Raw genomic sequence first — 27,589 nt, 5'->3', positions numbered from 1 at the left:
CAACAAAATGGCAAATGAAATTTAATGTGGATAAATGTAAAGTAATGCACATTGGAAAAAATAACCCCAACTATACATACAATATGATGGAGGCTAATTTAGCTACAAGAAGTCAGGAAAAAGATCTTGGAGTCATCGTGGATAGTTCTCTGAAAATGTCCACGCAGTGTGCAGAGGCGGTCAAAAAAGCAAACAGGATGTTAGGAATCATTAAAAAGGGGATAGAGAATAAGACTGAGAATATATTATTGCCCTTATATAAATCGATGGTACGCCCTCATCTCGAATACTGCGTACAGATGTGGTCTCATCTCAAAAAAGATATACTGGCACTAGAAAAGGTTCAGAAAAGGGCAACTAAAATGATTAAGGGTTTGGAACGGGTCCCGTATGAGGAGAGATTAAAGAGGCTAGGACTCTTCAGCTTGGAAAAGAGGAGACTAAGGGGGGGATATATGATAGAGGTATATAAAATCATGAGTGATGTGGAGAAAGTGGATAAGGAAAAGTTATTTACTTATTCCCATAATACAAGAACTAGGGGTCATCAAATGAAATTAATAGGCAGCAGGTTTAAAACAAATAAAAGGAAGTTCTTCTTCAAGCAGCGCACAGTCAACTTGTGGAACTCCTTACCTGAGGAGGTTGTGAAGGCTAGGACTATAACAGAGTTTAAAAGAGAACCACCATGAATTTATCCAGTTAAGTCCATTAATGGCTATTAGCCAGGACGGGTAAGGAACGGTGTCCCTAGCCTCTGTCCGTCAGAGGGTGGAGATGGATGGCAGGAGAGAGATCACTTGATCATTGCCTGTTAGGTTCACTCCCTCTGGGGCACCTGGCATTGGCCACTGTCGGTAGACAGGATACTGGGCTAGATGGACCTTTGGTCTGACCCGGTACGGCCTTTCTTATGTTCTTATGTAACAGTACTTGGTCCTAAATGAACTAGATGCAAGGGTAAGAGTTATACTTTTTAAGGCCCCCAAAGTATCTATCTTCAGAAACTGGCTAAACCTTGCTACATAAATATAATGCTGCTTACCTGATTTACTATAGACCTCTTTCATCCTCTCTGTGATGGGTTGGATCACAGAACCCCACCCTACTACCCCACCCCGGGAACTGCCGCCTGATGTGCTGAGACTACCTCTAAGCCCATTTTCCCTGGCAGCTGGGACTCCAGTGCCCTGCCTGGTTGTGCTAGACATGCTAGCCTGCTACAAACACAGACCCAGGTCTGAACCACGTCCCCCAAAAGCTGCAGGCTTAACTGAAAACAGCTTAAGAAGTGTTCTGGTCTCCAACACTCAGATACCCAACTCCCAATGGGCTCCAAACCCGAAATAAATCCATTTTACTCTGTATAAAGCTTTTACAGGGTAAACTCATAAATTGTTCGCCCTCTATAACACTGATATAGAGGTATGCACAGCTGTTTGCCCCCCCAGGTATTAATACATACTCTGGGTTAATTAATAAGTAAAGGGTGATTTTTATTAAATACAAAAAGTAGGATTGAAGTGGTTCCAAGTAATAACAGACAGAACAAAGTGAATTACCAAGCAAAATAAAATAAAACATGCAAGTCTAAGCCTAATACAGTAAGAAAACTGAATACAGATTAAAATCTCACCCTCAGATGTTTCAATAAGCTTCTGTCACAGACTAGACGCCTTCCTAGTCTGGGCACAATCCTTTCCCCTGGTACAGTCCTTGTTCCAGCTTAGGTGGTAGCTAGGGGATTTCTCATGACTGCAGCCTCCTTTGGTCTGTTCCACCCCCTTATATATCTTTTGCACAAGGCGGGAATCCTTTGTCCATCTCTTGGTTCCCGTCCCTCCTTCTAAATAGAAAAGCACCAGGTTAAAGATGGATTCCAGTTCAGGTGACATGATCACATGTCACTGTAAGACTTCATTACCCACTTGCCAGCACACAGGTATACAGTAAGACTTACAAGTAAACAGAGCCATCTACAGTCAATTATCCTGGTTAATGGTAGCCATCAAGATTCCAAACCACCATTAATGGCCCACACTTTGCATAAATACAATAGGCCCGCAGAGTTATATTTAATATTTCTAGTTTCAGATACAAGAATGATACATACATGCGAACAGGATGACCACACTCAGTGGATTATAAGCTTTGTAATGGTCCCTTACAAGAGACCTTTTGCATGAAGCATATTCCAGTTACATTATATTCACATTCATTAGCATATTTTCATAAAATCATATAGAGTGCAGTGTCATATTCTCCACGCCCAACAAATTGCATGGAAATAAGTTGTGTATTTGTAAACAGTAATACAGTAACTCCTAGCTTAATGTTGTAGTTATGTTCCTGAAAAATGTGACTTTAAGCAAAATGATGTTAAGCGAATCCAATTTCCCCCTAAGGTTAATGTGAATAGGGGGGGTTAGGTTCCAGGGAAAAAAATTTTTTTCACCAAACAAAAACAAACACACACTCTCACACTCTCTCTTTAAAGAATATATATATATAATCATGTTTTAAACAATTTAATACTGTACACAGCAATGATGATTGTGAAGCTTGGTTGAGGTGGTGAAGTCAGAGGGTGGGATATTTACCAGGGAATGCCTTACTGCTAAACGATGAACTAGAACAGCTGAGCCCTCAAGGGTTAACACGTTGTTAATGTAGCCTCACAATCTACAAGGCAGCACAAATGGAGGGAGGGAAAACAGCATGGCAGACAGAGACACGCACCCTGTGTGTGTGTGTGTGAGAGAGAGAGAGATGCGCATTGCCCCTTTAAGTATGCTGACTCCACTTTAAGTAGATCAGCAAGTTGAGACAGCCCCTGCTGCCAGCATGCTCCCTCCGTCCTGAGCCTGTTGTGTCCCCCCCGCCCCCCACTCTATGGAAATGGGGTAAGTGAGGGCAGGAGCAGGGGGGAGGAGGACACCCTGACATTAGTCCCCTCTTCTCCTTCCCTCCCCCCGCACAGCAAGCAGGAGGCTCCCAGGAGCAGCTCCAAGGCAGAGGGCAGGAGCAGCACATGGCAGTGGCGGGAGGGACAGCTGAACTGCCCGGCAATTGATAGCCTGCTGGGCGGCTGCTGCACAGGGAACTTAGGGGAGTGGGAAGCTGATAAGGGGGCTGCCGGTCCACCCTGATTCTAAGCCCCCACCAGCTAGCTCCAACGGGCAGCTCTTTCTGCAAGCAGTGGACAAAACAGGCGACTGCCAAACGACGTTATGTGGGAGCATTGTGCAACTTTAAGCCTGTTCTCTAATTGATCAGCAACGAAACAACGTTAGCTGGGACGACTTTAAGTGAGGAGTTACTGTAGGCTGTTCTGTGGGCCCAGTGGCCTATTGCTTAGCACACATGATAACCAGCCCCTTGGTTCCCTGACCAGGTAGTTGTGGTTCCTGGTTCCTGATCTTTGGCCAGGAATCTTCTGGCGTCCACTTGCATCTGGGCTTCAGCTCTTAAGGGGAAGTGGTAAGGAGACCCCGGCCCTCGCTCTCTAATGCGTCCCAGCCCAAGACCCTGTGTGAAGCAACTACGGCAGGGTTCTTCCAGCATAGTCAAAGTTTACTGCCCTGAGCTATTTCCTACTTATGTCCCTTCAGTTTGGGGTAGTTCATACAGTCTGTAGAATTATATAAACTTGTTTAAAAGTCTAGAAGGAGGTGAGGCAAACCAGTTGAAAGTCTCTGGGTGAAGATGAAAGGCAGATGAGGGTGGAAAACAGAGGTGGCATGATGGTAAGGGTCTACTATAGCCCACCAAATCAGGAGAAGGAGGTGGATGAGGCATTTCTAAAACAAATAATAGAAATATCCCAAATAAGAGACCTGGTAGCGATGGGTGACTCTTAACTACCCAGACATCTGTTGGTTTATAGGGTGACCAGATGTCCTGATTTTATAGGGACAGTCCCAATTTTGGGGGCTTTTTCTTATATAGGCATCTATTACTCCCCACCCCCGTCCTGATTTTTTTACACTTGCTATCTGGTCACCCTAGTTGGTTAGGTAATACCGCAAAACACAGTCTCCAATACATTCAAAGAATGTATTGGGGACAACTTTTTGTATCAGAAGAAACAGCGAGGAGTCCTTGTGGCAAAGCTTATGCCCAAATAAATTCGTTAGTCTCTAAGGTGCCACAAGGACTCCTCGTTGTTTTTGCTGATACAGACTAACACGGCTACCACTCTGAAACTTGTATCAGAAGGTAGAGGAATAACCAGGGGGGCAGTCATTTTACACTTGATTCTGGCTAACCAGGGAAGAATTGGTTGCAAAACTGAACGTAGGATGCAATTTGGATGAAAATGATGGATTTCATGATTCTAAGGAAAGGAAAGTGTGAGAGCAGCAAAATAAGGACAATAAACTTTTTTTTAAAAAGGCAGACTTTAAGAAGCTCAGAGAACTGGTAGGTAAGATTCAATGGGAGAAAATCTAAGGGAAAAAGTAGTTCAGGACAGCTAGCAGTTTCTCAAAAAGACCATATTAAAGGTACAACAGCAAACTATCCTGATTCATAGGAAAGATAGGAGGAATAGTAACAGGCCAATATGGCTCCACCTGAAGCTCTTAATGGTGGGAAAATCAAAAGGGAATCCCACAAAAATTGGAAATATAGACAAATTGCTAAGGAGGAGTACAAAAGAATAGTGCAAGCATGTAGGGACCAAATCAGAAAAGCTAACAGAGAATGAGTTACACCTAGCAAGGGACATAAAAAGGCAATAAGAGGTTCTGTAAATACATTAGGAGCAAGAGGAAAAATTAATGAAGGTGTAGGTCCACTACTTAATGGGAAAAGGAACGCTAACAACAACAAATCTCAAAAAGGCTGAGGTGTTTAATGTCCTTTTTGCTTCAGTCTTCACTAAAAAGGTTAATTGTGACCAGATGCTTAACACAATTAATATTAACAAGGGGGAAGGAACACAAGCCAGCACAGGGAAAGAACAGGTTAAAGTTATATGAATTAAAGTCATTAGGGCCCTGTAGCAATCACTCTAGGTACTTAAGGAACTAGCTGAAGCAATCTTGGAACTGTTAGCAGGTATGGTAGAGAACCCATGGCAAGGTAAGGTTCCAGAGGACTGGAGAAGGGCGAACCTAGTACCTAGCTTTAAAAAGCAGAACAATGAGGACTTGGGGAATTATAGACCATTCAGACCTGGTTGGTACTTGGAATGATACTGGAACAAATTATTAAACAATCAATTTGTAAGTAACTAGTGGATAATAGGGTAATAAGTAATAACCAGCATGGATTTGTCAAGAACAAATAATGCCAAACCAAATTAATTTCCTTGTTTGACAGGGTTACTTACCTAGTGGATGGGGGGAAGCAGTAGATAGGATGTATCTTGATTTAGTAAGATTTTAATTTGACACAGTCCCACATGACATTCTCATAAATAATCTAGGAAAATGTGGTCTAGATTAAATTACTATAAAGTGGGTGCATAACTGGGTGAAAGACCATACTCAAAGTGTAGTTATCAATGGCTTGCTGTCAAAGTGGGAGGAAATGTCTAATGGGGTCCTGGATCTGGTATTAGTCAACTTTTTTGTTAATGATCTGTTTAGTGGTGTTGAAAGTACGTTTATGTAACCTGCGAATGACACAAAACTGGGAGGGGGGTTGCAAACATTTCGGAGCACAAATACAAAATCAGGAATAACTGGTTAGGCAGCAGTCTAGCTGAAAAGAATCTGAGGGTGATAGTGGATCACAAATTGACCAAGTCAGCAATTTGAAGCAGTTGCAAAAAAGGTAATATTCTGGGGTGTATTAACAGGAGTGTCATATGTAAGACACGGGAGGTAATTGTTCCACTCTACTTGGTGCTGGTAAAGCCTCAGCTGGAGTATTGTCCAATTTTGGGCACCACACTTTAAGAAAGGTGTGGTCAAATTGGAGAGAGTCCAGAGGAGAGCAACAGAAATGATAAAAGGTTTAGAAAACCTGACCTATGAGGAAAGGTTAAAAAAACTGGGTATGTTTAGTCTTGAGAAAAGAACAACGATGGGGTGCGGTAAGTCTTCAAATATGTTAAGGGATGTTATAAAGAGGACAGTGATGAATTGTTCTCCATATCCACTGAAGGCAGGACAAGAAGTAATCAGCTTAATCTGCAGCGTGGGAGATTTAGTTTACCTATTATGTAGCCTATAGAACTAACTTGCTTGCATATATATAATATATAGTTTAAGTATTTGGTTTATTGTAATAGGTTTATAAATTTATATTTGTAAATTCTGTGAAGCCTAATTCGGGACAAAAACTTTTATCTTCTAATCAAACAAATTGGCGAGCCTAAAACCTATACTATTAATATTATAATTATTAATATTCTTAATTAAATAAATAAAATACAATTAACTTAATAAATGAAATTCCCGTATTATCCACATTAATATTAGTACACCCTAAATCGGGCTACAGACTGGCAAGTCAGCTACGAGTCTCAAAAAGTGTGTGACCAGAAATTTTCAGGGATTCCACGCATCCTTAAACCCCTGAGAATCTCACCTAAAACATAAGTAAAAAGTTAAAGCTACAGAGACTTGAAGAGCAAGATTGTGTGTCTTACTCACTCTTAAGAACACAAAAACCTAATTTCCTGTGGCTGCGGCTTGGCAGAAAGCCCAGTATTTCCTGTTCTGTATTGTGGTTTAGCTTAAAGTTTTACTTATAAGTTCTAAAATTTAATTTTGCAAGATAAAGTAATAGTGTTGTTATTTAATGTGATTCGCGCGTTTAAGGGGCTTTGCTGGAGGTTGAAGTTGTAACGAATGGTACCAATAAAATATAAGCAGTAGCATTGGGCCCAATAACCCACACTAAGTGGTGGCGGGGAAGTTAATAAATCTATGTATTAATTGCCACCAAAAGGCCGCAATAACTCAGAACTTGTACAGTTCTTCAGTCCCCACAACTCTCCCAGGCTACACCTCTAATCCGTCTGCCTCAGTTCCCCAGCTGTTTGGCAGGTCCCAACCACAAAAAAAAAACCCCTCTCGATTAGCTACAAGCCATCGGGGGGAGGGGGGAAGGGAAACGCGCCCCCACCCCTCTAACATTTACTTAAAACGTCTTACCCCAAACCAGTTTTACACCTAGTTTATTGTTTCCTGTTGTTTCCGTAAAGAAACGTTTTCAGTTACAAAGTAAAACAGCAAAGGGTTCATTATAGTTTATTACATAAGCTAGTAAAGTGTTAAAATTCAAATAAGTTCTATGTTACGTGTTAAGGTAAGTAAAGTAAGGGCAAAAGTAAAGTCTGTTAAAGTTACCAGCAGTATGGTTTTAAAAAACGTTGCCAAAAAATACATTCAAAAACATAAAAAAGGTTTAGAACAGCTAAAAAATAGCTGTTGATAAAATAATCTCTGAGCATTGTAACCCAGGGGGTTTTGTAAGTAATGTATTTAATGTAAAAACAGAGCACACAAAAAAAGGCTAAACTGGTTTAAAAAAAAAAAAAAGCTGTTAAATGTCTGCTCGTAGCTTGTAGTTCGCTTAAAAAAAAAAAAAAAAAAAATTAAAGTAACTCAAAAAAGCCCAGCAAACTTTAAATGCCAGCTTAAAATCGCTGGACGGCTATAAATCAAACTGTGGTCGGCTTTTTAAAAAATCAAAAAGTTTAAAAAAAAAAATCGATTCCCATCCATATTGGCATGGTGGAACCGACAAAAACAAAAAAAACCTGCAGGGCCAATTACTAAAAGTAGGGCAAAAAAATTAGCTCAGGCTAATACAGTACCTTCAAAAGCAAAATTAAAAATGAAGGCTAAAAAGCCACAAAAAAGTAAAAACAAAAATGCAGTGCAAAAGCTACCAGCAGTCTGCAAATAAATAAAAACAAAACAAAAAAAAGTCTCACGGTGGCACCACAAAAGGTAAAATTAAGTGTCATAATAAAAAAGGTAACTAGTAATGTAAAAAATAAAATAAGCAAAGGGGGGAAAAAAATCCTCTCCTCTGTTAGTGTCCACCCCAATAGTAAAAACAAAGTGCCTTTAAAAAATGTAATTGTTCAAAAACTAAAAAATGTGGTGTCACAAGTGATATGGGTAGCTAGTGCCTGTAATGTAGTAATCTCTAGGGCCAGGTCTACACTACCGCGGTAGTTCGACGGCTGGCAATCGAAGTTCCGGGTTCGATTTATCGCGTCTGGTCTGGACGCGATAAATCGATCCCGGAAGCACTCGCCATCGACTGCGGTACTCCAGCTCGGCGAGAGGAGTACCGCGGAGTCGACGGGGAGCCTGCCTGCCGCGTGTGGACCGCGTCTGAACCGCGGTAAGTTCGAACTAAGGTATGTCGACTTCAGCTACGTTATTCACGTAGCTGAAGTTGCGTACCTTAGTTCGAATTTGGGGGTTAGTGTAGACCAGGTCTAGGTTACAACAACAAAAAATACAACAACAAAATGCATTGGCATATAAATAAAAAAAAAAACAGCCCCTTTTGGGTTAACACTTATTGGCATTTGGGCAATCATCCACATTACCTAGGTCCCTAAAATTGCATAAACCCTCTAAGCCTCCTTGGTGTATGCTGGTATCACCTGGTGTACTCGTAAAACACCCTACTATACCAGATCTTAACAAACAAAAAATGTCCTGTGTCAGTGTAAAAATGCCTTAAGTGTAAAATGTAAAGGTTTTATAAAAAGTAACCCTGCTCATCCAAAATTATCTCCAGTGCAATACTTCAAAAACCACAAACTAATACCACTGTACAAATTAAGAAACCCCCAGGGTTAGGCCAAGGTGTTCCTAAATTCCCTAGGTACCAGCATTTGCAAAATAACCATAACCAACGTAGTAACCCTGGACCTTGGAGTGGGCATGCCCCTCAACAGGGTTATGCATTTAAATCCCCATATAGGAGTCCAAAACCGTGTTCCTTTATTTTCAAATGCCGCGCAAAACAATTCACGCCTGCAAAAACCCAAGTCAAAAATAAAAACTCAGTTGTAATAATGTTTAAGCAAACGTTTAAATCTCAACAATAAAATATTCAAAAACGCCAAGCCCATGTAAATAAGCTAATAATAAAAGGCCAAGGGCCCAGCACCCTCAAAGCATCCGGTGGCCTCTGTTAACCCATTTCCTTTTCTCCGGTAAACAGCCCCCCCCCCCCCCCAAAACCCCAACCCTGTACGTTTGTCTGCATACTCTACAAATTACTCGGCATAACACCAATAGGCCCCAAGTATAGTCATAGCCCCTTTAGGCAAAAATGCAAGCAAAAAACCCACAGTATCTGCAGTGGTAGGGGGCCGCCACAAAATTTTATTATAAATAGTGGGGCAGCAATTAGTATTATCCATGTCAAAAATCCTAAATCCTCGTCTCTGTCATCCGGGTGTACAAAAACACCTGCAACTTTTGCAAGTAATCAGGTTGTTACCACACTTCCTATACCCATTAAAGTATAAATAGGTCACCTAAAAATGGTTTATACCTTTGCGTTAATAAAATTAGCAAACCCAGAAAATTGTCTATTAAAAACTAATTTCCTATACAAACAAAAATGTGTTCTTAATTTGGGTAACCAATTGTTGTCATACTGTAAAATAGGCAAAAAATAACTCAACAATAATCATACCTAAGTGTGGCATAGTATCTCCAGTAAAGAACTCTAAACCTAAGGAGTATAATTTAAACAAAATAGGTTGGTTTGCATGATTAGCTACTAAGTTATGGGCGTTACTTTGCAAGCATGTAAATGCCTTTGTTAAACACAAACAATTGTAAATGTATGGCAGTCACTATTGTTTAAAAAAAAAAAAAAAAAATCAGCCCAAAAACAATATCCTTACCCAAAACAGGCAAACCCATACATTAAAAAAAAACAACGATCAAATCTTTATTAACATATAAAGTGCTATGTAAATGTACTTCCATTGCCAATTCATCTATTTGGCCCGTAAAAAAACCAAATGGTTCTTGGCATCTCTCAATTAATTATAAACGCCTAAATCAGGTCACACCCACTTGTGCCCCTACAGTGGCCAAAATGCCAAATCTAATCAAGTCTTTTAATCCAAAGGCTGTGTGGTTTACTGTCCTTAACAAACAGCTTTTAAACATTATCATTGGCACACATTTCACAGTACCGTTTTGCATTTAGTTTCCAAAAAGTCCAATATTCCTAAACACATTTACCCCAGGGGTATAAAAATTCTCCAGCTTTATTCCATGCGCAAATAAGGCAGTTACTGTCGCAATTTTCCAAACCAACTGTTTTATTTCAATATGTAAATAACCTGTGTTTAGCAACACAGACCAAAAAAAAAAAAATCTAAAAAAGCTTAATAAGCTCCTACAAATTCCAAAAAAAGCAGGGTTAAAGCGCAATCTGGCCAAGGCACAGCTAATGGTCAACCGTGCCTCTTTCTGGGGTCTCACCCTAACAAAATGGGGTAGAACCCCAGCACAACAAAAAGTAAATGCAATCCAAACATTGCCTTTACCACAAAACCCTTCAAGATCCTTTTTGGGTTTAACTGGGTACCACAAAAATTTCATTCCCAATTTTGCTTCCATTGAAGGTCCCTTAAACCAACTATTTAAAAAAAAAAAAAAAAAAAGTATCCAATAAAATTTACTAAGCAACACACACAAGCAGTATCCCAGCTAAAACAGGCCATTGTTAATCACTCCAAATCCTAAAATACCCTACAGTGAAACCCCGCTATAACGCAATAATTGGGGTCCAAAAAATTCGATCGCGATAAATGCAGGGTCGCTTTATAGCAGGGTTACGAAAATTTACCATTTCAAGCCGGTCAGTTTAATCTTGTAAAAAAAACAACAGTTATCCCAGCATGTTTTAAACAGAAAAGTAGTAATTTAATTACATGTACATAAAAGAAACATGTGAAATCGACTATACTAATCATTGCGCAGAGTGCAAAGTCAATCTGGTTGCATGACTCCATAATTTTAAATTTCATCACTTCTTAAAAAAGCTATCTAGTGTGGTCTGCTTATTTGCCGCAGACTGTTGGCTTCTAGTAAAGTCAAGTATGCTTCTGAGTTGGAGGATTTTGACTCTGTCCGCGTCTTGAGTTTCCAGCCACCTCAAACTGGCTTCTAGGTGCTTTACTGCCTCAGACGCTTTTGGTGGGGGAGTTGAGGTGCCATCGTCGTTGTCGTCATTAGCGCCACTGGTTTCGGGCTCTGGTGGTGCAGCTTCATTCTTCCCGCTGACATTTGCAACAATGTCTCATCTGAGATGTGTTCATATATGGGGCAGACGTCATCTGCTGAAATCCAGTTGAGGATATCATGATGACTGTGCTCATATTCTCTGAGTGCTTCTTTGGCTAAACATACGTCATCTTCAATGAATCTTGTAAATTCAGGCTCGTCGTCGTTACCATCATTGTGTGTAGATGATGGAAAAGCTGGACCAAGACCTTTTATCCAGCATCGTTCAATGCAACGTGCAGAGATAGCATCCCAGGCTTTCCCGCCGAGGTGACAGACTTCTTTCAAGTTGAGTGATGCTAGTGATGTGTCGACGGAGGAGTTGTTTTCCGCTACCATCCGCTTGATCATTTCGCAACGATAGTTTTGCTTAAATACCGATATGATGCCTTGGTCCAGTGGCTGGATTTCTGAAGTAGTGTTCTTCGGGAGATAAGAGACTTTAATCTTGCTGTCACGACTGACAAGATTTTCCGCTGAGGGGTGGGTAGGGCAATTATCCAGCAGGAGGATAGCTTTTTCCTCCTGCCTGAGTTTTCGCAAATGAGCCCAAACGGCTGGCACGAAAGTTTTATGGAACCAGTCTTTAAATATGGAGCTATTCATCCATGCGTTCTTGCTGTTGGTGTATTCAAAGGGAAGGGCCTTCATATTAACATGATGAAAACATCTGGGAGACCTCGCTTTTCCGATCATCAGAGGTCTGACTTTGTGGCTGCCAGACTTGTTGACGCAAAACAAGAGAGTGACTGCGTCCTTCCTCTGCTTAAAGCCTTCTTGTTTGTGACTATCAGTCCTGATTGCAAAGGTGCCATTGGGGAGCATTTTAAAGCATAAATCAGTCTCATCGCAGTTGTAAACTTGATCGGCTGTGTAGCAACCTTCCTCCAGCAACTTTTTAAGCTCAATTGGGTTGGAATTGGCAGCCTCTTTATCAGCTGAGCGGATTTCCCCAGACAAAAGAACTTGGCTTATAGTGTCTAGCCAGCCGTTACTCGCCTTAAATTTGGATTCATTTCCATTGATAAGGTGATCACATTTCTCTGCTTGAGCTTTCAGAATAGGGCTAGAAATGGGAACTTCTTCTGAGCGAGCCTGGACAAACCATTGATACAAGGCTGAATCTAGGCTTTCGTCATTAGCAAACTTGACCTTTTTACGCTGTAAACCAGTTTCCTCTTCAAGAATGCAGGGTAGGCTACAGAGCTTTTCTTCTTTTTTCCACCCTCGCAGAGTGGATTCGCAAATTCCTAGATCTCTTGCAAGCTGAGTTTGTTGTTTGCCCTTCTTTAGTTGATCCAGGGCGTACAGTTTCTCTTGGGCAGAAAACGACTTGCGTTTGCGAACTGGCGTATCCATAACGGTAAAATATTTTTAAAAATATAGGAAATTAATAACAAGTTCATGGGTTGTACATGTGTATGGTGTTTACCTGAGAACTAAGTGCAATGGGCCTGCAATGGCCACGAGTCACTTTATCCTATAAGACCGGAAGAACGCGGTTTATTTATAAATGTCGTAAAAAAAGTATTCCGGCAAAACGCGAACAGTATTGCCAGTAGACTCAAGATAACGAATTTGGCCTATGCCTCAAGTTTAATGTCATCAATTAAATTTAAGTATAACAATTATAAAAAGTACCTATTGGCAACCAGTTGGGCCATACAACACTTTTCTTTTCTAATTGGCCTCAGTCCAATCATATTACACTGCTCGCACACTCCCCTTCAGTTCTTACTGTCCAATAGGGTAAAAAATGGGCAAGTCTCAAATGCTCGCCTAGCCCACTGGGCATTACTGCTGCAAAAACAAACAAACACAAAAAATACTACAGTAAAACCTATTAAAACACCATCTTTGTTACCAACTGCCCTACTATACCAAGGGAAGCCACATAAGTGTCCCAATCTTAATCAATTACATCTAAAAAAACCCAAAGAACCAAAAGCCTTTCCAACCATTAATCCAAAAAACAGTTTCTGTTAATAGGTATCATTTCTTTGTTAATGGTTCTAGTCATTACCATCAAGGTAAACCTCATACCAAATTTAATAAAAATGCAAAAATCAAATAAAAACATAGTAAAAGTAATCCTAAAGATTTCCAAAACCAAAAAAAAAGGGGTCACTAACAGTAAATCCTTTGTACAAAAAATATGCGCCATTAAAATCTCAGGTGTATAAAGGTCCTTAAAAGACTTTGCAGATTAACTTTGTAGGTCCTTTGCCAAGAACTCAAAGAGGTAACCAATACCTATTAGTGGTCAATCCTTTTTCAAAGTGGGTAAAGGCATTTCCTCTTAAGGCCAATACTGCAAAAGCCACCGCCAAGGTCCTAATAAAGCAAGTCTTCTCTCAATAAAAAATCCCTGCAAAGGTAAAATCAAACCAAAAATCACATTTAATTGAAGAGTTCTTTAGGAACTGTCTTAAATTAATAAAAGTCCCGCAAAAGCTACACATCCCGTACAAACCATAGTCATTAAAAATGGTAAAACAAACCAATCAAACAATAAAAGTAATGTTAAAAAAACCTGGTTAATGCCAATAAACGTCACTAAAACACTCTCATGCCTCTAATTTTAATGGCATTAAAAGCAACACCGGCTGCATCTACTAATAAAATACCCTTTAAAGAAATAATAGGCCAACCAATGCAATTACCAAAACATTTAATTTGGCACACCAGTGCAGTCAATTAAAAAAAAATAACAATAAATACCTACCTGCAAAATCTGCAAAAACATTTAAATCAAATCCACTTGCAGGTAGCAGCCAAATTTTAAAAAAATCCAAACAAAAGGCAAAGGCTTACTTTAAAAAAACCCTAATAATAATTAATAAATCCCTAAATTTAAAAACCAAGTAATGTTGTTGTTGTTGTATAAATCACCGAAACATGGGCTGTGTAACCAATAAATCGAACCTTTCCGAATCATCGATAAACTCAGTTCAGCAGTGTATAAAATTGAAATAACAAAAGGCATGTGTAATAAAAACGAAATCTATCATACTAATCAGCAATTTCCTCCTCAAAAAGTAAGTAAACAGCATCCAACAAAATCGCAACAACTAAAGCCCAGCAAATTGTAACCATAAAATAAACATTAATATTTCTAATTTACTACCTTATTGTTGCTCTAAGGGTAAAACTAAGCCAAAATCACAAATTTAAAACTAAACTGTTACAGCCCCATAAAACCAAACAACATGGTCGTGCTCAATTGCCTGAGCACGTAAAACAAAACATACCAACACAAAAAAACCAAACTATTATACTCAACCCAAAACTTGTACACAAAAAAAGCAATTTACTGTTTATAATATGCATAACATAACCCAACTGTTTAATAAAACCCAATGTAAAATTAATCAGCTAATCATTTTAAACAAAAATCAACATTTAAAAAAAATGCTCTGCATTTGAAAAATGTCGTTAATGCATTACAATCCTTAAAATTAAAAAAGGTTCCTAACTTAATTAAAAATAAGCAACTATTAAGTTGGTACTGTCCCAAGTGTTTTCAAAAGCTAAAAAAACAACCCAATCCACATGTTTAAATTCATGCTAGCATTTGTCAGTGGGTGCTATTAAAAAAAATAAAATCTGTAACACCTCACTCCAACCAAAACAGTTGTTTTCTTTAAAAAAAAAAATTGTATAATGGCACAATCTTTGTATGTCTCATGTACGGTCTTGTTACCAGTATTTAATCCAAACAAAAATGTGTACAGGCAATTGACTGCTGTCCATTCTATAGGTCACCTCAAAAACAACATCTATAAAAAACTCATTAATGCACCTCCCCTGGTGGACTGTCACATTCCAACTCAAACTTAAAAAGTGCCACAAATGTGGCTCTAAAAAAAAAAAAAAGCCTCAGTACATCTGTAGATATAACGTGTTTAAAACAAATACTGTTCTGTGTAAACTACAAAAAAAACATTACTATTATTCAGTCTAACCCAGCCTATCATCTTTATAAAAATGGCGTTAAAACTGTCCCCATAAATACTTAACCACCTACATCCTACCTGTGTGACGGGGTTCATTGGTGCAAACCACCCCGTCAAACAGGAGCTTGTAGCCTATAGAACTAACGTGCTTGCTTGCATATATATATCTTTTCTTATTGTTTAAGTATTTGGTTTATTGTAATAGGTTTATAAATTTATATTAAAGTAAGTTTGGCTGTAATGCAAAAGACCTACAGGCTATATCCTGTGTGTTAAGCTAAGGCAAAGTTAGCATATCTATATTAAAACCTTTTACTCAAAAAGCAAAGTTAATCTATAGCTTGTTACCTAAATAAATAAGTACCCACGCCTATGTCTATAACCTTTTATCTAAACCAATAAACAATAAAGAATGGCATAGGGGTTTTTTCAATGTTGTATCCACAAACTTAACAGGTACTCCACAAAAAAACTTATGTGCGTATGTACATGTCATCAATACGCACATAGATACTAACTTAAAAAGTAAGCATACCCTAACATTTTGTGGGTAAGAAATAAAATTTGGGCATTAAAAATTTTTTTTTTTGTCATTTGTGCCCTATAAAAAAGGTAACCCACTTCGCTAAAGCACTCCGCTCTATCATTCTCACTTACATTCTATTTCTACTCTATCTCTCTATCTAGTCTATTTACAATAACTACTAGTATTCGTAGGCTATACTTCTTCTTAAACTTTGTTTCAAAAAAACTAGGCTAAGCTTGGTTTCCCTAAGTTTTATACTTAGTTTTGTTTATTAGGTTTTAATTTTAAGTTTGTTAGTCAAGTAAACCCTAATTTAGTTTTAATAGCTCTTAGCATTAAATTTTTCTAAGCACTGCATCCCTCACTCAAAATTAAAAAACCTAAACTGCAAGGCTGGTCCTGTCTCTCTTACCACCAGGTTATCAAAAAAGGGTGTAAGTATATTAACCAAAGCTTTGTTGCATATAATACTATATTAGCATATGCATCTTTTAAATAGCAGTAGTGCAGTTGTAACTTTGTAACTCTAAATATTTTACCATTTACTTACTATTATTAATTTTAATAAAAAGTCTTTAAGGCTATATCTGTGTCAGTGTAAGCTTCCTGTCATACCCCAAAGGGTCCTTTGTAAATTCTGTAAAGCCTAATTTAGAACAAAAACTTTAATCTTCTAAGCAAACAAATTAACAAGCCTAAAACCCTTATTATTATTATTATTATTATTATTATTAATAATAATAATAAATCAAATTCCCATATTATCCAAATTAATATTATTAGTACACCCTAAATCAGGCTACAATTAGAAAAAAAAAATTCTAACTACAGTTAAGTACTGGAATAGCTTATCAAGGGAGGTTGTGGAATCCCTGTCATTGGAGATTTTTAAAGAACAGGTTAGACATCTGTCAGAGATGGTGTAGGTATACTTTGTCCTGTCTCGTGGTGGGGGGAGAGCAGGGAAGGGGCTGGACTAGATGACTTCTCAAGGTCCCTTCCATCCCTTCATTTCTGTGAGTCTATGATTATGCAGTTGAGTGGGTTTGAAACTTCTTCAGGGTGTGACTGCTGCTTTGATGGCAGCGAAGTGACGGTGGTGTATTTTTGAAGAAATTCGTTGTCTTGAGTCTACTGGCCTGTTTTTTCTGCCACTGGTGCTAGTTCTGTTTCTTCCTGCTTTTTCCATTGTAGGTCATCAGAAAACAGAAGCAATTTCTCTAGGTGATAGGATGGGAAAGGGTGCTTTGGTCTGGTGCTTGAGTAACAGCAGTAACTGAAAGACTGTAGTACTTCACTAATTCTATTTTTTTCCCCCTTTTGTGTCTTGGTTCAAGGTTGACTTTTCTATAAATAAGTCTTAAAATTTGGCAGTGTTCACTATTTTAAGCACTGACTTGCTAAAGCTTAGCAAAGATAGGAGGCATGTTGTTCATCTTCACATAGCAACACAAGTAAAATCTATTGTAATCCCCAGAAGACAGAGCGGCTGCTATTTTAAAATGTCACTAATGCTGCTAGGAGTCCTTAGGAATAGTGACATAATTGAATGAATGTTGTAACTTTCTAAGAGCTTCAGATACCTTAAGCATTATTGTTGTATTTTCTTAAATTTCCAGTTCAGGGTGGAACTATTTTCAGAGCTACACTGTTAAGTCAAAAGGTTTTTTTTAGAATAGTGACTTTATCTTTTTTTTTTTTTTTATAGCATCTGCAGAGAAAGAGGCAATCAAGAGCACATACTCCAAAGTAATGGATGCATATGGATTTTTAGGTGTATTAAGATTAAATCTGGGTGAGTTTAAAAAAAAGAAAAAGAAAAAAGGTGATTTATTAATTGGAGAGAGCCTCTCTGTCCCTGTAAGATCTTCAGGACAAGGATTATGCTTCCTTTCGTGTTTGTACTGTGCCTAGCATGTTGTATTACCAGAAACAAAGAGTAAACACAAATAACTTCCACTTTCACAACCCCTCTTGCTTTCAGTAATACACTCCCCGTGTTTGCAATCCCTTGACTTCCATAGGAGAAGTTGAGAGCTCACAAATTAGGGGTGCATGTGTATACTTGTTCAAGAAGAGAACACCAATATCTTCCAATATCACCCACCCAGCAAGGTTCACTGTACTGCCTCTGAATTCGATTTTCACTGTTTAATGAACAAAGTTAATACTTAACCCAAAACTAGATATAGTATATAGTTGTTTTATGACTTGTAAAGTTATCGTATTCCTCTGTCAAAATATTCATGCAAAATAGAATACCAAAAGGAATTGCCTTGGTTAAAAATTAAGAGTACCGTGTATATACTCGATCATGAGCTGGTTCGTTTATAAGCCGACCCCCCCCCCCCCCCAAGATGGATAAGTAAAAATGGAAAAATTTTATAACCCATTCATAAGCCGACCCTATAATTCAGGAGTCAGCAAACTTTGGCTCCCGGGCCATCAGGATAAGCCGCTGGCGGGCCGAGATGGTTTGTTTACCTCGAGCGTCTGCAGGCACGGAGGTAAACCTAAGTAAACAAAGTGTCCCAGCGCGCCAGCGGCTTACCCTGATGGGCCAGGACAGCAACTGATGGGGAAATTTTTTGGGGGGGAGAAGCTAAGAGTCAGGGGAGTAACCCCTGTGACCACCCCCCACTTTACCCCACCCCTTGCCCAGGACCCCCACACTCCCCATCCCATCCCTTCCCACCTTATCTGGGAAGGGCCAGGGGAGGATGTCTCTGGCCAGGCTGGAGCTGCTCCAGCAGGCTGGGCGGCATGGCCGCAGCCTGCTCCGGCGGGCCAGACCTGGTGGCGTGGCCGCAGCATGTTCCAGCGGGCTGGGCCGGGCAGCGCGGCCACGGTCTGCTCTGGGGGGCGGGGCCGAGTGGCACTGCTGCAGCCTGCCAGCCCCGGAGCTGCAGCTGCTTCGGAGGCTGGGGGGAGAGCAGCGTGGCCAGAAGCGGAGAGACTCTGGCCCCGCCTCTTCCCTTCTGGCTGTGCTGCCTCTCCTTGCTCCCTCTGTTGGGGGGAGTGGCTGTGTCACACCTCTCCCTCTCTATACCCGTTCATAAGCCGACCCCCTTCTCTGGTGCTTCCCTTTTTTACTAAAAAAATTCGGCTTATGAACGAATATATACGGTAAGTAAATTTTCCAGAGCTATAGAACTAAGCTTGGTGGATGTAACCACTGGCTATATTGAAATGGCAAATTGGCTTTAGGACAGGGGGGAAAAGGCTGAAAATCACTGATGATCTCCCTTGTTATCTTTAAAATATTTGTAATTCGAATTCATCACTCAACTATATTTCTGGTTTTACAGGAGACACTTTGTTACATTATCTGGTTCTAGTCACAGGATGTATGTCTGTGGGAAAGATTCAAGAATCTGAAGTTTTTCGAGTTACTTCCACTGAATTCATATCATTACGAAGTGACCCTTCAGATGAAGATCGTATTTCAGAAGTGCGCAAAGTTTTGAACTCAGGAAATTTTTATTTTGCATGGTCTGCTACTGGGGTCAGTTTAGATCTTAGTCTTAATGCTCACCGTAGCATGCAAGAACACACCACTGACAATAGATTTTTCTGGTGAGTTGATAATACATTTTGCCAGGCCTGACCTAATGTAATGCGTGTACATATTGATCTATGGCAAGTTTTGATCATTGACTCTGTTCGGCAAAACTTGATTATTAAAATTGCACTCATATATAATTCCATGTTGTTTTATTTCCGACTCCTATAAAAGTGATTGTTTTCTGTGATAACAATCAGACACAGTTTGGGGTGTTGTCTTCACTAAAAGATCAAGTTGTGAAAACAGACAATACTGTACTTTGATCAAAACGCTGTGATAACAATCAGACACAGTTTGGGGTGTTGTCTTCACTAAAAGATCAAGTTGTGAAAACAGACAATACTGTACTTTGATCAAAACGCTTGTCACAATGATGTAACATTTTGCTTTTTGTGTTGCCCAAGAAACTAATTGAACCTCTGTAAAATGAATCATTGCTTTTCTATAGAAAACTGGTATTGGCTGGGAGATTCCAAAGGGCATTTCTTACTTTTGAGCACTGTTGTTTCTAAGGGCTTGTCTACGCTGGTACTTTAAAGTGCTGCAACTTTCTTTCTCAGGGGTGTGAAAAAACACCCCGCTGAGCACATCAAGTTTCAGCGCTGTAACGTGCCAGTGTAGACAGTGCAACACCCACTGGGCGCTACGCCCCTCGTGGAGGTGGGGTTTTTTGAGTGCTGGGAGGGCTCTCTCCCAGCGCTGTGACCAAACAAGTCACGTTAAAGCACTGTCAGGGCAGCGCTTTAACATTGCCAGTGTAGACAAGCCCTAAAACTGTGATACTCCCTCTGTTGTTTGGAAACTACATGTTGCTTTCACTCTTTGTTTGCAGCTCTTTATTACACAGTTAACTACATTGTGTCCTTCCTTGTAGAAGGTAGTTTTAAATAAAATGTATGTGGCTTTTTTATATATGTAATTCTTGATAAAACAAGTACTACTGCTTTTTTTTTCTGAGACTGCAAACAAATGGGTCAATTAGTGCCAATCGTGAGAAATATGGACAGTATTACAACTCTTAAGAGTAAATCTTAAAACTTTTGAAGGTTAGTATACTTGTTCTTATGATTCTTAGGTGAGGTTCTGCTCCAGTTTCTCTTCTCCCCTGCCTTTTGCCTTCCTTCCTTCCATTTCTCATGCTTAGTGAATATAGGTAACCCTCCTACAACTACTGAAAGACTCAACACTGCCCCGTTGATGTACATGTACATTAGAAGAGGTGAAAAGCTACTTGTTTCCCACCTGCTGTAACTTTTCCACTGACGTGGCACCTTGAGCCTAGAGCAGCTCTGTTTTTGTGCCAGTTCTGTCCTACCCTTTGCCACTTCTTCGTGGGAAGTGGGGATAGAGGGATGACAAGGTAGAGTTGTAGTATGAAGTCAAGCATACAAAACCAGGGTGGGGGGAGGATTCTGGGCTTTGAGGAGATGGGTCAGGTCAGGAATGTTTCCACACACAAATTCCAGTAGAATTCTTATCTTTGCGTGCCAATACCCCAGGAAATTGGCATTGGCTATTTGAATAGGCTAGTAACTTAAGGCTTAAGATCATCATGCTAGAGGACCATCATAGTAGCTGACACTATTCAAATCAATTTAGCTTAAAATTTTCTGTGCATCCTTAACTTTCATTTTTTTTAAATTTAAATCGCCTGCTTTTTATGCCTTCAATAGCTAGCCAGTAAATCACTAGTTACAATGTGAAATAGATTAAATGACCCAGATTTGCATATCCAGAAAACTAAACACTAAAAATCAGTTTTAAAAAGTAATATTCTGTATACACATTTTAATCTTGCCAAGAGTTTTGTATATAAATCCATTTGTCAGATTCCACGAAGAAAAATGTTGTTTACTTTCCCAATCTCCTATTTCAACAGAGCATATCTTTGTACTGTATTGCAAAATAATACATACCCAACCCACAGAATTTTTGAGGTTTCATTAATAAATACTTGTAAATTTCTCTGGAATGCTTGCTAAAAGTCAGGTATGTATTTTGAAAAACAATGGAGACACTATTAAAATAAACAACTAACTTAAAAATAAACCACTAATGTACCCAGAGTGTTAAGAGAAGTTCTTAAGAAATTATTTGTGGTTACAATAAAATATTCTGAGAACCAGCTCTCTTACTGACCATATCTTTTTTTCCTATTCAATAAACTTTCCCTCTTTTCATAAGTGAATCTCTCACTCAAAAGGAGTACAAAAGCCAAACACTAGCTGCAAACTATAATCTTATTTACCAGATACTGACCATTTATTTTTAAAGTGCTTCCTGTTGGCTCACAGACATATCTAGTTTATGCTTTTTTCATTTGCGTTGTACTTAATTTTAGAACATTGTGAATGTGATGTTACAACATGTCAGCACTCTGAATTATTACCCCCTTTACCTTTTCTCTCATACTAACCCTGCTTCACAGTATAAAAAAGTTGTTTGAATTAACTAATGAAATGCTGCTAATATTACCGTTGTGACTGTCATATTAGTAATTTAAAATACTACTTTAGATATTTTGTGTTTTATGAGAATTCTTAGTGTCTATACTATTGCTTATGAAACACTTACTACTGTAATTACATTATGTTTTTGTTACCTGTAGTTAACACTAAACATTACCTGGAGTATGACTAAAGGAGTAACAAAAACTGAATTCACTTAGTTTTATATTTCATACATTACACAATAATAACACCAAAGTTATAATTTTTGACTTATATACCTATTACAAAATCCCATAACCAGTGGTTAACAACCTGGATTACACTTCATAATCACCCATCCCATTGTTTGGATCAATGAGTTTCATCATTAGGCTGTAGTGTTGACTAATTCGCAGTGAACTGACAACTGGGGTGCTTCAAAGAAAACAAGCACTGTTAGCTTAAGCGAACATAATTTGAACAAAACTGAGATGCCCCAAATACTGATGACACTCCTAGAAGCCTGTTGAATTATTCTTGCAATACAGGATCTCTGACATGGTAACATGTTCCAGGGTTTTAAAATAAGCTCTTTGGGGGTGGGAAACTGTCCCAAGAAATTGTTAAATGTGTACACAGAGGGTTTTTTTTTTTTTTTTTTTTTTTTTTCAGTTTGTAGCCAGTCCAAATTCTGTCCTGGTTAGCAGTGTACCAGTTGGTTATAGGGTGGCCTATATGAAATGAGTTTGTGGGTCACACATGACACACAAAATAGCCCCATCGTTGGCATTCTGGTTTTATTTTCTCTGAGACTGACTGACTGACCATGAAAACTCTACTCTCTAATCCATGGTTTTCACATTAGTAGGAAGGGATAGGGGAATCTGCACTATTAACAGAAGATTCTAGGTTGTCAGTTTTTATGTCCATTAAAATTTACTACAGACAATTTTTGTCCTACAGACATCTAAGCTACTGTCTAGAAGGTTTTGCTATGTCAAATATGTTTAAATAGGAGTTGTGGATGAAACTGTGCATGTTATGGAAAGCTTTCCTCTTCACGTTCCTTATATTGAGTATGGAGTTTCAGAAATAAGACAGCAGTTGCCTAAACAAAATGAGCCATTTTATTTCTTTCTAATTGTCATTAATTCGAGTCCCTTCTGTTTCTGATAGGAACCAATCCCTGCATTTGCATCTTAAACACTATGGTGTGAACTGTGATGACTGGTTATTGCGTCTCATGTGTGGAGGAGTAGAGATTAGAACAATTTATGCAGCTCACAAACAGGCAAAGGCTTGCCTCATTTCACGACTAAGCTGTGAACGAGCTGGGACCAGGTTTAACGTACGGGGAACGAATGATGATGGTCATGTTGCTAATTTTGTTGAAACAGAACAGGTATGCTGTATTATTATAACTATATATTGCCCATCTGTCTGTACTCAATATAATGATAACAACTTACGGCTTTTTGCTCCAGGTGGGCCAGAACCATAGCTAATGTATGTTGGTGTTCTTCTTTTGCAGTCAGTGAAGCTAAGTCAATTTACACTGAGGATTTTCCCCTATACCCCTCTACCTCGATATAACGCTGTCCTCGGGAGCAAAAAAATCTTACCACGTTATAGGTGAAACCGTGTTGTATCGAACTTGCTTTGATCCACCGGCGTGCGCAGCCCTGCCCCCTCCCCCTCCCCCGAGCACTGCTTTACCGCGTTATATCCGAATTCGTGTTATATCGGGTCGCGTTATATCAGGGTAGCAGTGCATTTGGAACTATTACTATACTGTAATGCATGAAATTATAGATTATTCTGTGGTTGGTACTTTTGATTGCATTGTTATGAAGAGCCTGATCCTGCAGTTGTATACATGTGGGTAGGTCATATCTGGGTGAATCTCTGTGCTTGTGCAAAGCCCCATTAATTTTGATAGTTTCACCCAGGTGCAGGATTGGGGTCAGTATGCAGTCAAGTTTCTTGAACTATATTTTTCCAGTAAGCTACTTATTAGATGATAAATTGCAGTTCATTTTTATAACATTTGAAATTTATTATTTTTAACCTAAGGCTAAATATTAGCACTTTGAGGAAATCTTGGAGTTGACATTGTCAAGTAATGAGTTAATATATTTTAAAAACATGCATCTCATAATGGAAATAAAGTAACTAAACCATCCTAAGTCCCAAATTTAACTCTTGTGATCTAAGAACTTACAGAAATAAGAAAACATTTACTTATGTAACAAGAGTGAATATTAAATACTGAAAGAGAAATCAAAGCTTCTACACAAACTTTGAAAGAGCCTTATGGAAAGTTTTAAAGATAAACGTGAAAGGGTTCCTAGAAACTAAATTAAGAGAATCGGGTTAAATATTTTTGTCTGTTTTACAGGATTCTTAAGTTTTCCATTTTATTTCTCTTACACACAATCCCATTTAAGTCTTCTCTATGATTTTTGTCTAAATGTTACCAAAATATATATTAAAAAGTGGATGTGAAATGAAAAAGTTTTAAATATACTCTGCATTGCCGTCTTAAAGAAATCTTTACAGGGAAACACTTTTTATGAGAACTTGGAGCAGGACTTAATTTAAAAAGAAGAATACCCTCTTTCTAAAACCACAATAAACTTGTCCCTGAGGTATATTGTATCTTCTTACTATTGAATACTTATTTATTCAAGTTGTGCATTCCGAGGCATGAGACACACAGGTAATTTAATATGAATTTTTAAAAATAACAAATATTATTACTCCTGCTTATACTATGACATAGTTGTATTTTATTCACTGTGTTTAGATAATGCAAAAAAGACTGCTTTGTTTCTGCAATTCCCCAGTAAAATTACAGTACTGCTTTTTCTCAACAGGTGGTATTCCTAGATGACTGTGTGTCTTCCTTCATACAAATTCGTGGATCTGTTCCGTTATTTTGGGAGCAACCTGGTCTGCAGGTAAGTAGTTAAGATAAAAGTTGAGGCCCTGTTGCACTGTTATCTTTTTGGCTGAGCTCTGGATGAAATTCTTTGGGAGAGAGACTTTTGCTTCTTAACGGACTGGTGGTATTGCTGTTGAAGACACTACTTCCTATGGGACCTGAGCACACTATCTCTAATGCTTAGTTTCTTTTGGCCTAGAAGTTTTGAATTCTTTGATTTTTAACGATTGCTTCTTGGAAAAGGTTGTTCTGGAGCACACATGCGGAGAGGCTACTCTTGATTTAGTCATAAATAATACAAAGGAGTCCGTGCAAGGAGTAACTATGGGCGAGACACTAAGTAATAGTGACTACAGTATAATTAAGTTAAACATCCTTGGGAGAGGAATTGTACGAAAATCTAGTACTGTGACACTAAAATAAAAAATGAGGACATTTAAAAATTCTTAGATGTAGCATGGCAGCTGTATAAGCATACCATAACAGTCACAGAAGGCTCCCGTATCCCTAAACGAAAAAGCTAGAAGTGTAGTTACATGACAAGGTTCAAGAGGTTGTGTCAAAAAGGTGTTCTTCAGAAAACTAACATTAATGAAACCAATAGAAAGAAGCACATATTATGGAAGGAATAATGTATGACAGAAATAGGATTTAAACGGATTTTGGAGAGCAGATAGCCAAACACACACAAACAAACAAAAAATTCAACTATGTAACTTAATGTACTCTTCTTGTCAAAGGTGGGATCCCATCGTGTCAGAATGTCAAGGGGATTTGAAGCAAATGCACCGGCTTTTGACAGGTGAAATAGTGGCTTGCATTTTTCTTAATATGCTGTTCTGATCAGGTAGTTTTACTGATTTAAAGCTGTAATTCAGCAAACCGTGTGAGTAGTCCTTTTGAAGTTCAGTGGGCTATTCATGTGCTTAATATTTCATCTTGTAATCTTTATTTGGCAACTTCTTGATTAAAATTGGAGTTTAGACTTTCATTTCATACTGTATGTAACAATGCTTGGTTAAACTCCATGTAACTTCCTGGTATTAGCCAAATGTTTCTTCTTAAGTAGAATTTTTGCTACCATTGAACTAAATAAATAACAGTCAATTGTCACTTGGTATCACCGGGCTGGATCACTTCCTTGGGATGCATTTCCATAAAATGGCTGCCATAATAAATGTACACTGTACTCTAGTATTTAATTCAGATGGGGTTGATTAAGAGAAGATGCTGATTATATTACCTTGTTATTAGCCAAAAGGTGAGTGAGGATTTTTTTTCTTCTGTTAACAGGCATTTCCGAACACTTAAAAATGTATATGGCAAGCAAATTATTGTAAATTTACTTGGGGCAAAAGAAGGGGAGCACATGCTTAGCAAAGCCTTCCAGGTAAGTATTATGATTATCTCATGCCCTGTATGTTCTCAGAATTGGCTTATGCCTTAGGCGGGTGTTAAATAGTCATTAGAGAATGAAACAGATATGTTATACACTAGAGTAACTGCTTGTTGTTAAAATAAATCTGTACCCATTTCGCTCAATACAGGATCCTAAAAGCTCACAGAGGCATTTCTTAGGATATATACAAATCGTTTTAATGACAATCAATATGTCTGAGCATGTTAGCCAAAATAAGCATTCTTTTTAAAAATTATAACTGGAATATGGCAGGCCGCTGATAATAAATTGTAAATTATCTTCCCTCAATACTTGTTTATGTCTAAAGGAAATAACTTCTGCATTCTAATGATAGGCATATAGGTATATAGGCAACAGATGTTTTGGTATTTAATACTGAGTGTGCTTCAGGTAAACAATTTTTTTTCTCCAAAATACTGCTCTTGTAATTCCTGGATGTATTTTTAGACTGTAGAGAAAAGGACTTCTTGAACTTCAAATGAATACATCACTTGAGGCTTAAAAATAATTTAATAGTTTAATTGAAATTTAAACTTTTAAAACTTATTCAGAAGACCAGCATTTTGATTGTAACTGGCCAGTCTCAAGATTTCTTGCTACCGAGTTATATAGTTGAATAAAGATTCTCCTGGATTCTAATTAATTAGAGAATAGCCTGTAATATCAGTCCAGTTTCTCTCATATTATCTTTTTTTCCCAACCGAGATCATTTTCTAATTACTTACAATTAATTTGTAAATAAATTATTTTATATTACCAATTTAGACTGTGAAATCACCTGTAAGATGCTCAGTTATACTTATAAAATATATTTAACCTTAAAATAATACCAGGATAGAAATTCCAATAAAAAGAAAACTAAGCTGAAGATGACAGTATTGTGTGTCTGGGGTACAGAAAATTTTATTTCATTGTAAATGTCACTGGAGTTATTTTTTTTAAATCTAATTTTAATGTAAGATGCTCTTAATACAGTGTAAAGTTTATTTTCATCATCCTTTTTTACATAGTTCTCTTAGAGAGAATTGTAAGGAAAGTAGGAGCTGCCTTAGTGGAACAGACAAATGATCAGTCTAGTCTGATATTTAACAGTATCAATGCCATGTTTCAGGGAACAGCAGAAAACTGTGAAATCCACCTCAGTAGTGTGCTGTGGGGAAATGTGTTCTTGGACTCAATTGGTGTTCTGTAGATACCCTACATAAGAAGAATTTTGATAGTCTTTATTTTTATTCTGCCTAGGTTTCTCCTAGCTACAGATGAGCTTCATTTAAATGTCTATTGTTTCCTTTTTGTTTGTTTCCCATTATTACCAGGATACATTTATATTGATTTAAAAATCATAGGCTTTGAATTTTGAATAAGTTTTTAAAAAGGAGGAACAAATTTTCTTCTGATAAAGCCATTATTTACGTAAGATGGCAACTATAGTATTCATTCACTACTTCTACCATGGACTTGCATATTAACAGTGCTGGAAATGATGTCCCATTTAATTAGTATACTGTCACCAGC

At 38.2% G+C, this 27,589-nt stretch overlaps 1 protein-coding gene across 1 annotated transcript in view; it reads left to right on the top strand.

Annotated features, from left to right (window-relative positions):
• Positions 1–27,589, top strand: part of SYNJ1 (synaptojanin 1) — a 107,676-nt gene that overhangs the window by 13,551 nt on the left and 66,536 nt on the right. The window contains exons 3-8 of the mRNA XM_065423535.1: positions 17,425–17,511; positions 19,025–19,292; positions 22,887–23,112; positions 24,587–24,670; positions 25,395–25,456; positions 25,948–26,044. Coding sequence (XP_065279607.1) covers positions 17,425–17,511; positions 19,025–19,292; positions 22,887–23,112; positions 24,587–24,670; positions 25,395–25,456; positions 25,948–26,044 — 824 coding nt within the window. The remainder of the gene's footprint in view (positions 1–17,424; positions 17,512–19,024; positions 19,293–22,886; positions 23,113–24,586; positions 24,671–25,394; positions 25,457–25,947; positions 26,045–27,589) is intronic.

This window comes from Emys orbicularis, chromosome 1 (genome assembly GCF_028017835.1).
Source record: "Emys orbicularis isolate rEmyOrb1 chromosome 1, rEmyOrb1.hap1, whole genome shotgun sequence".
NCBI lineage: Eukaryota > Metazoa > Chordata > Testudines > Emydidae > Emys > Emys orbicularis.
The sequence above is the reverse complement of the archived record's forward strand: the minus strand, read 5'-3'. Positions and strand labels throughout refer to the sequence as shown.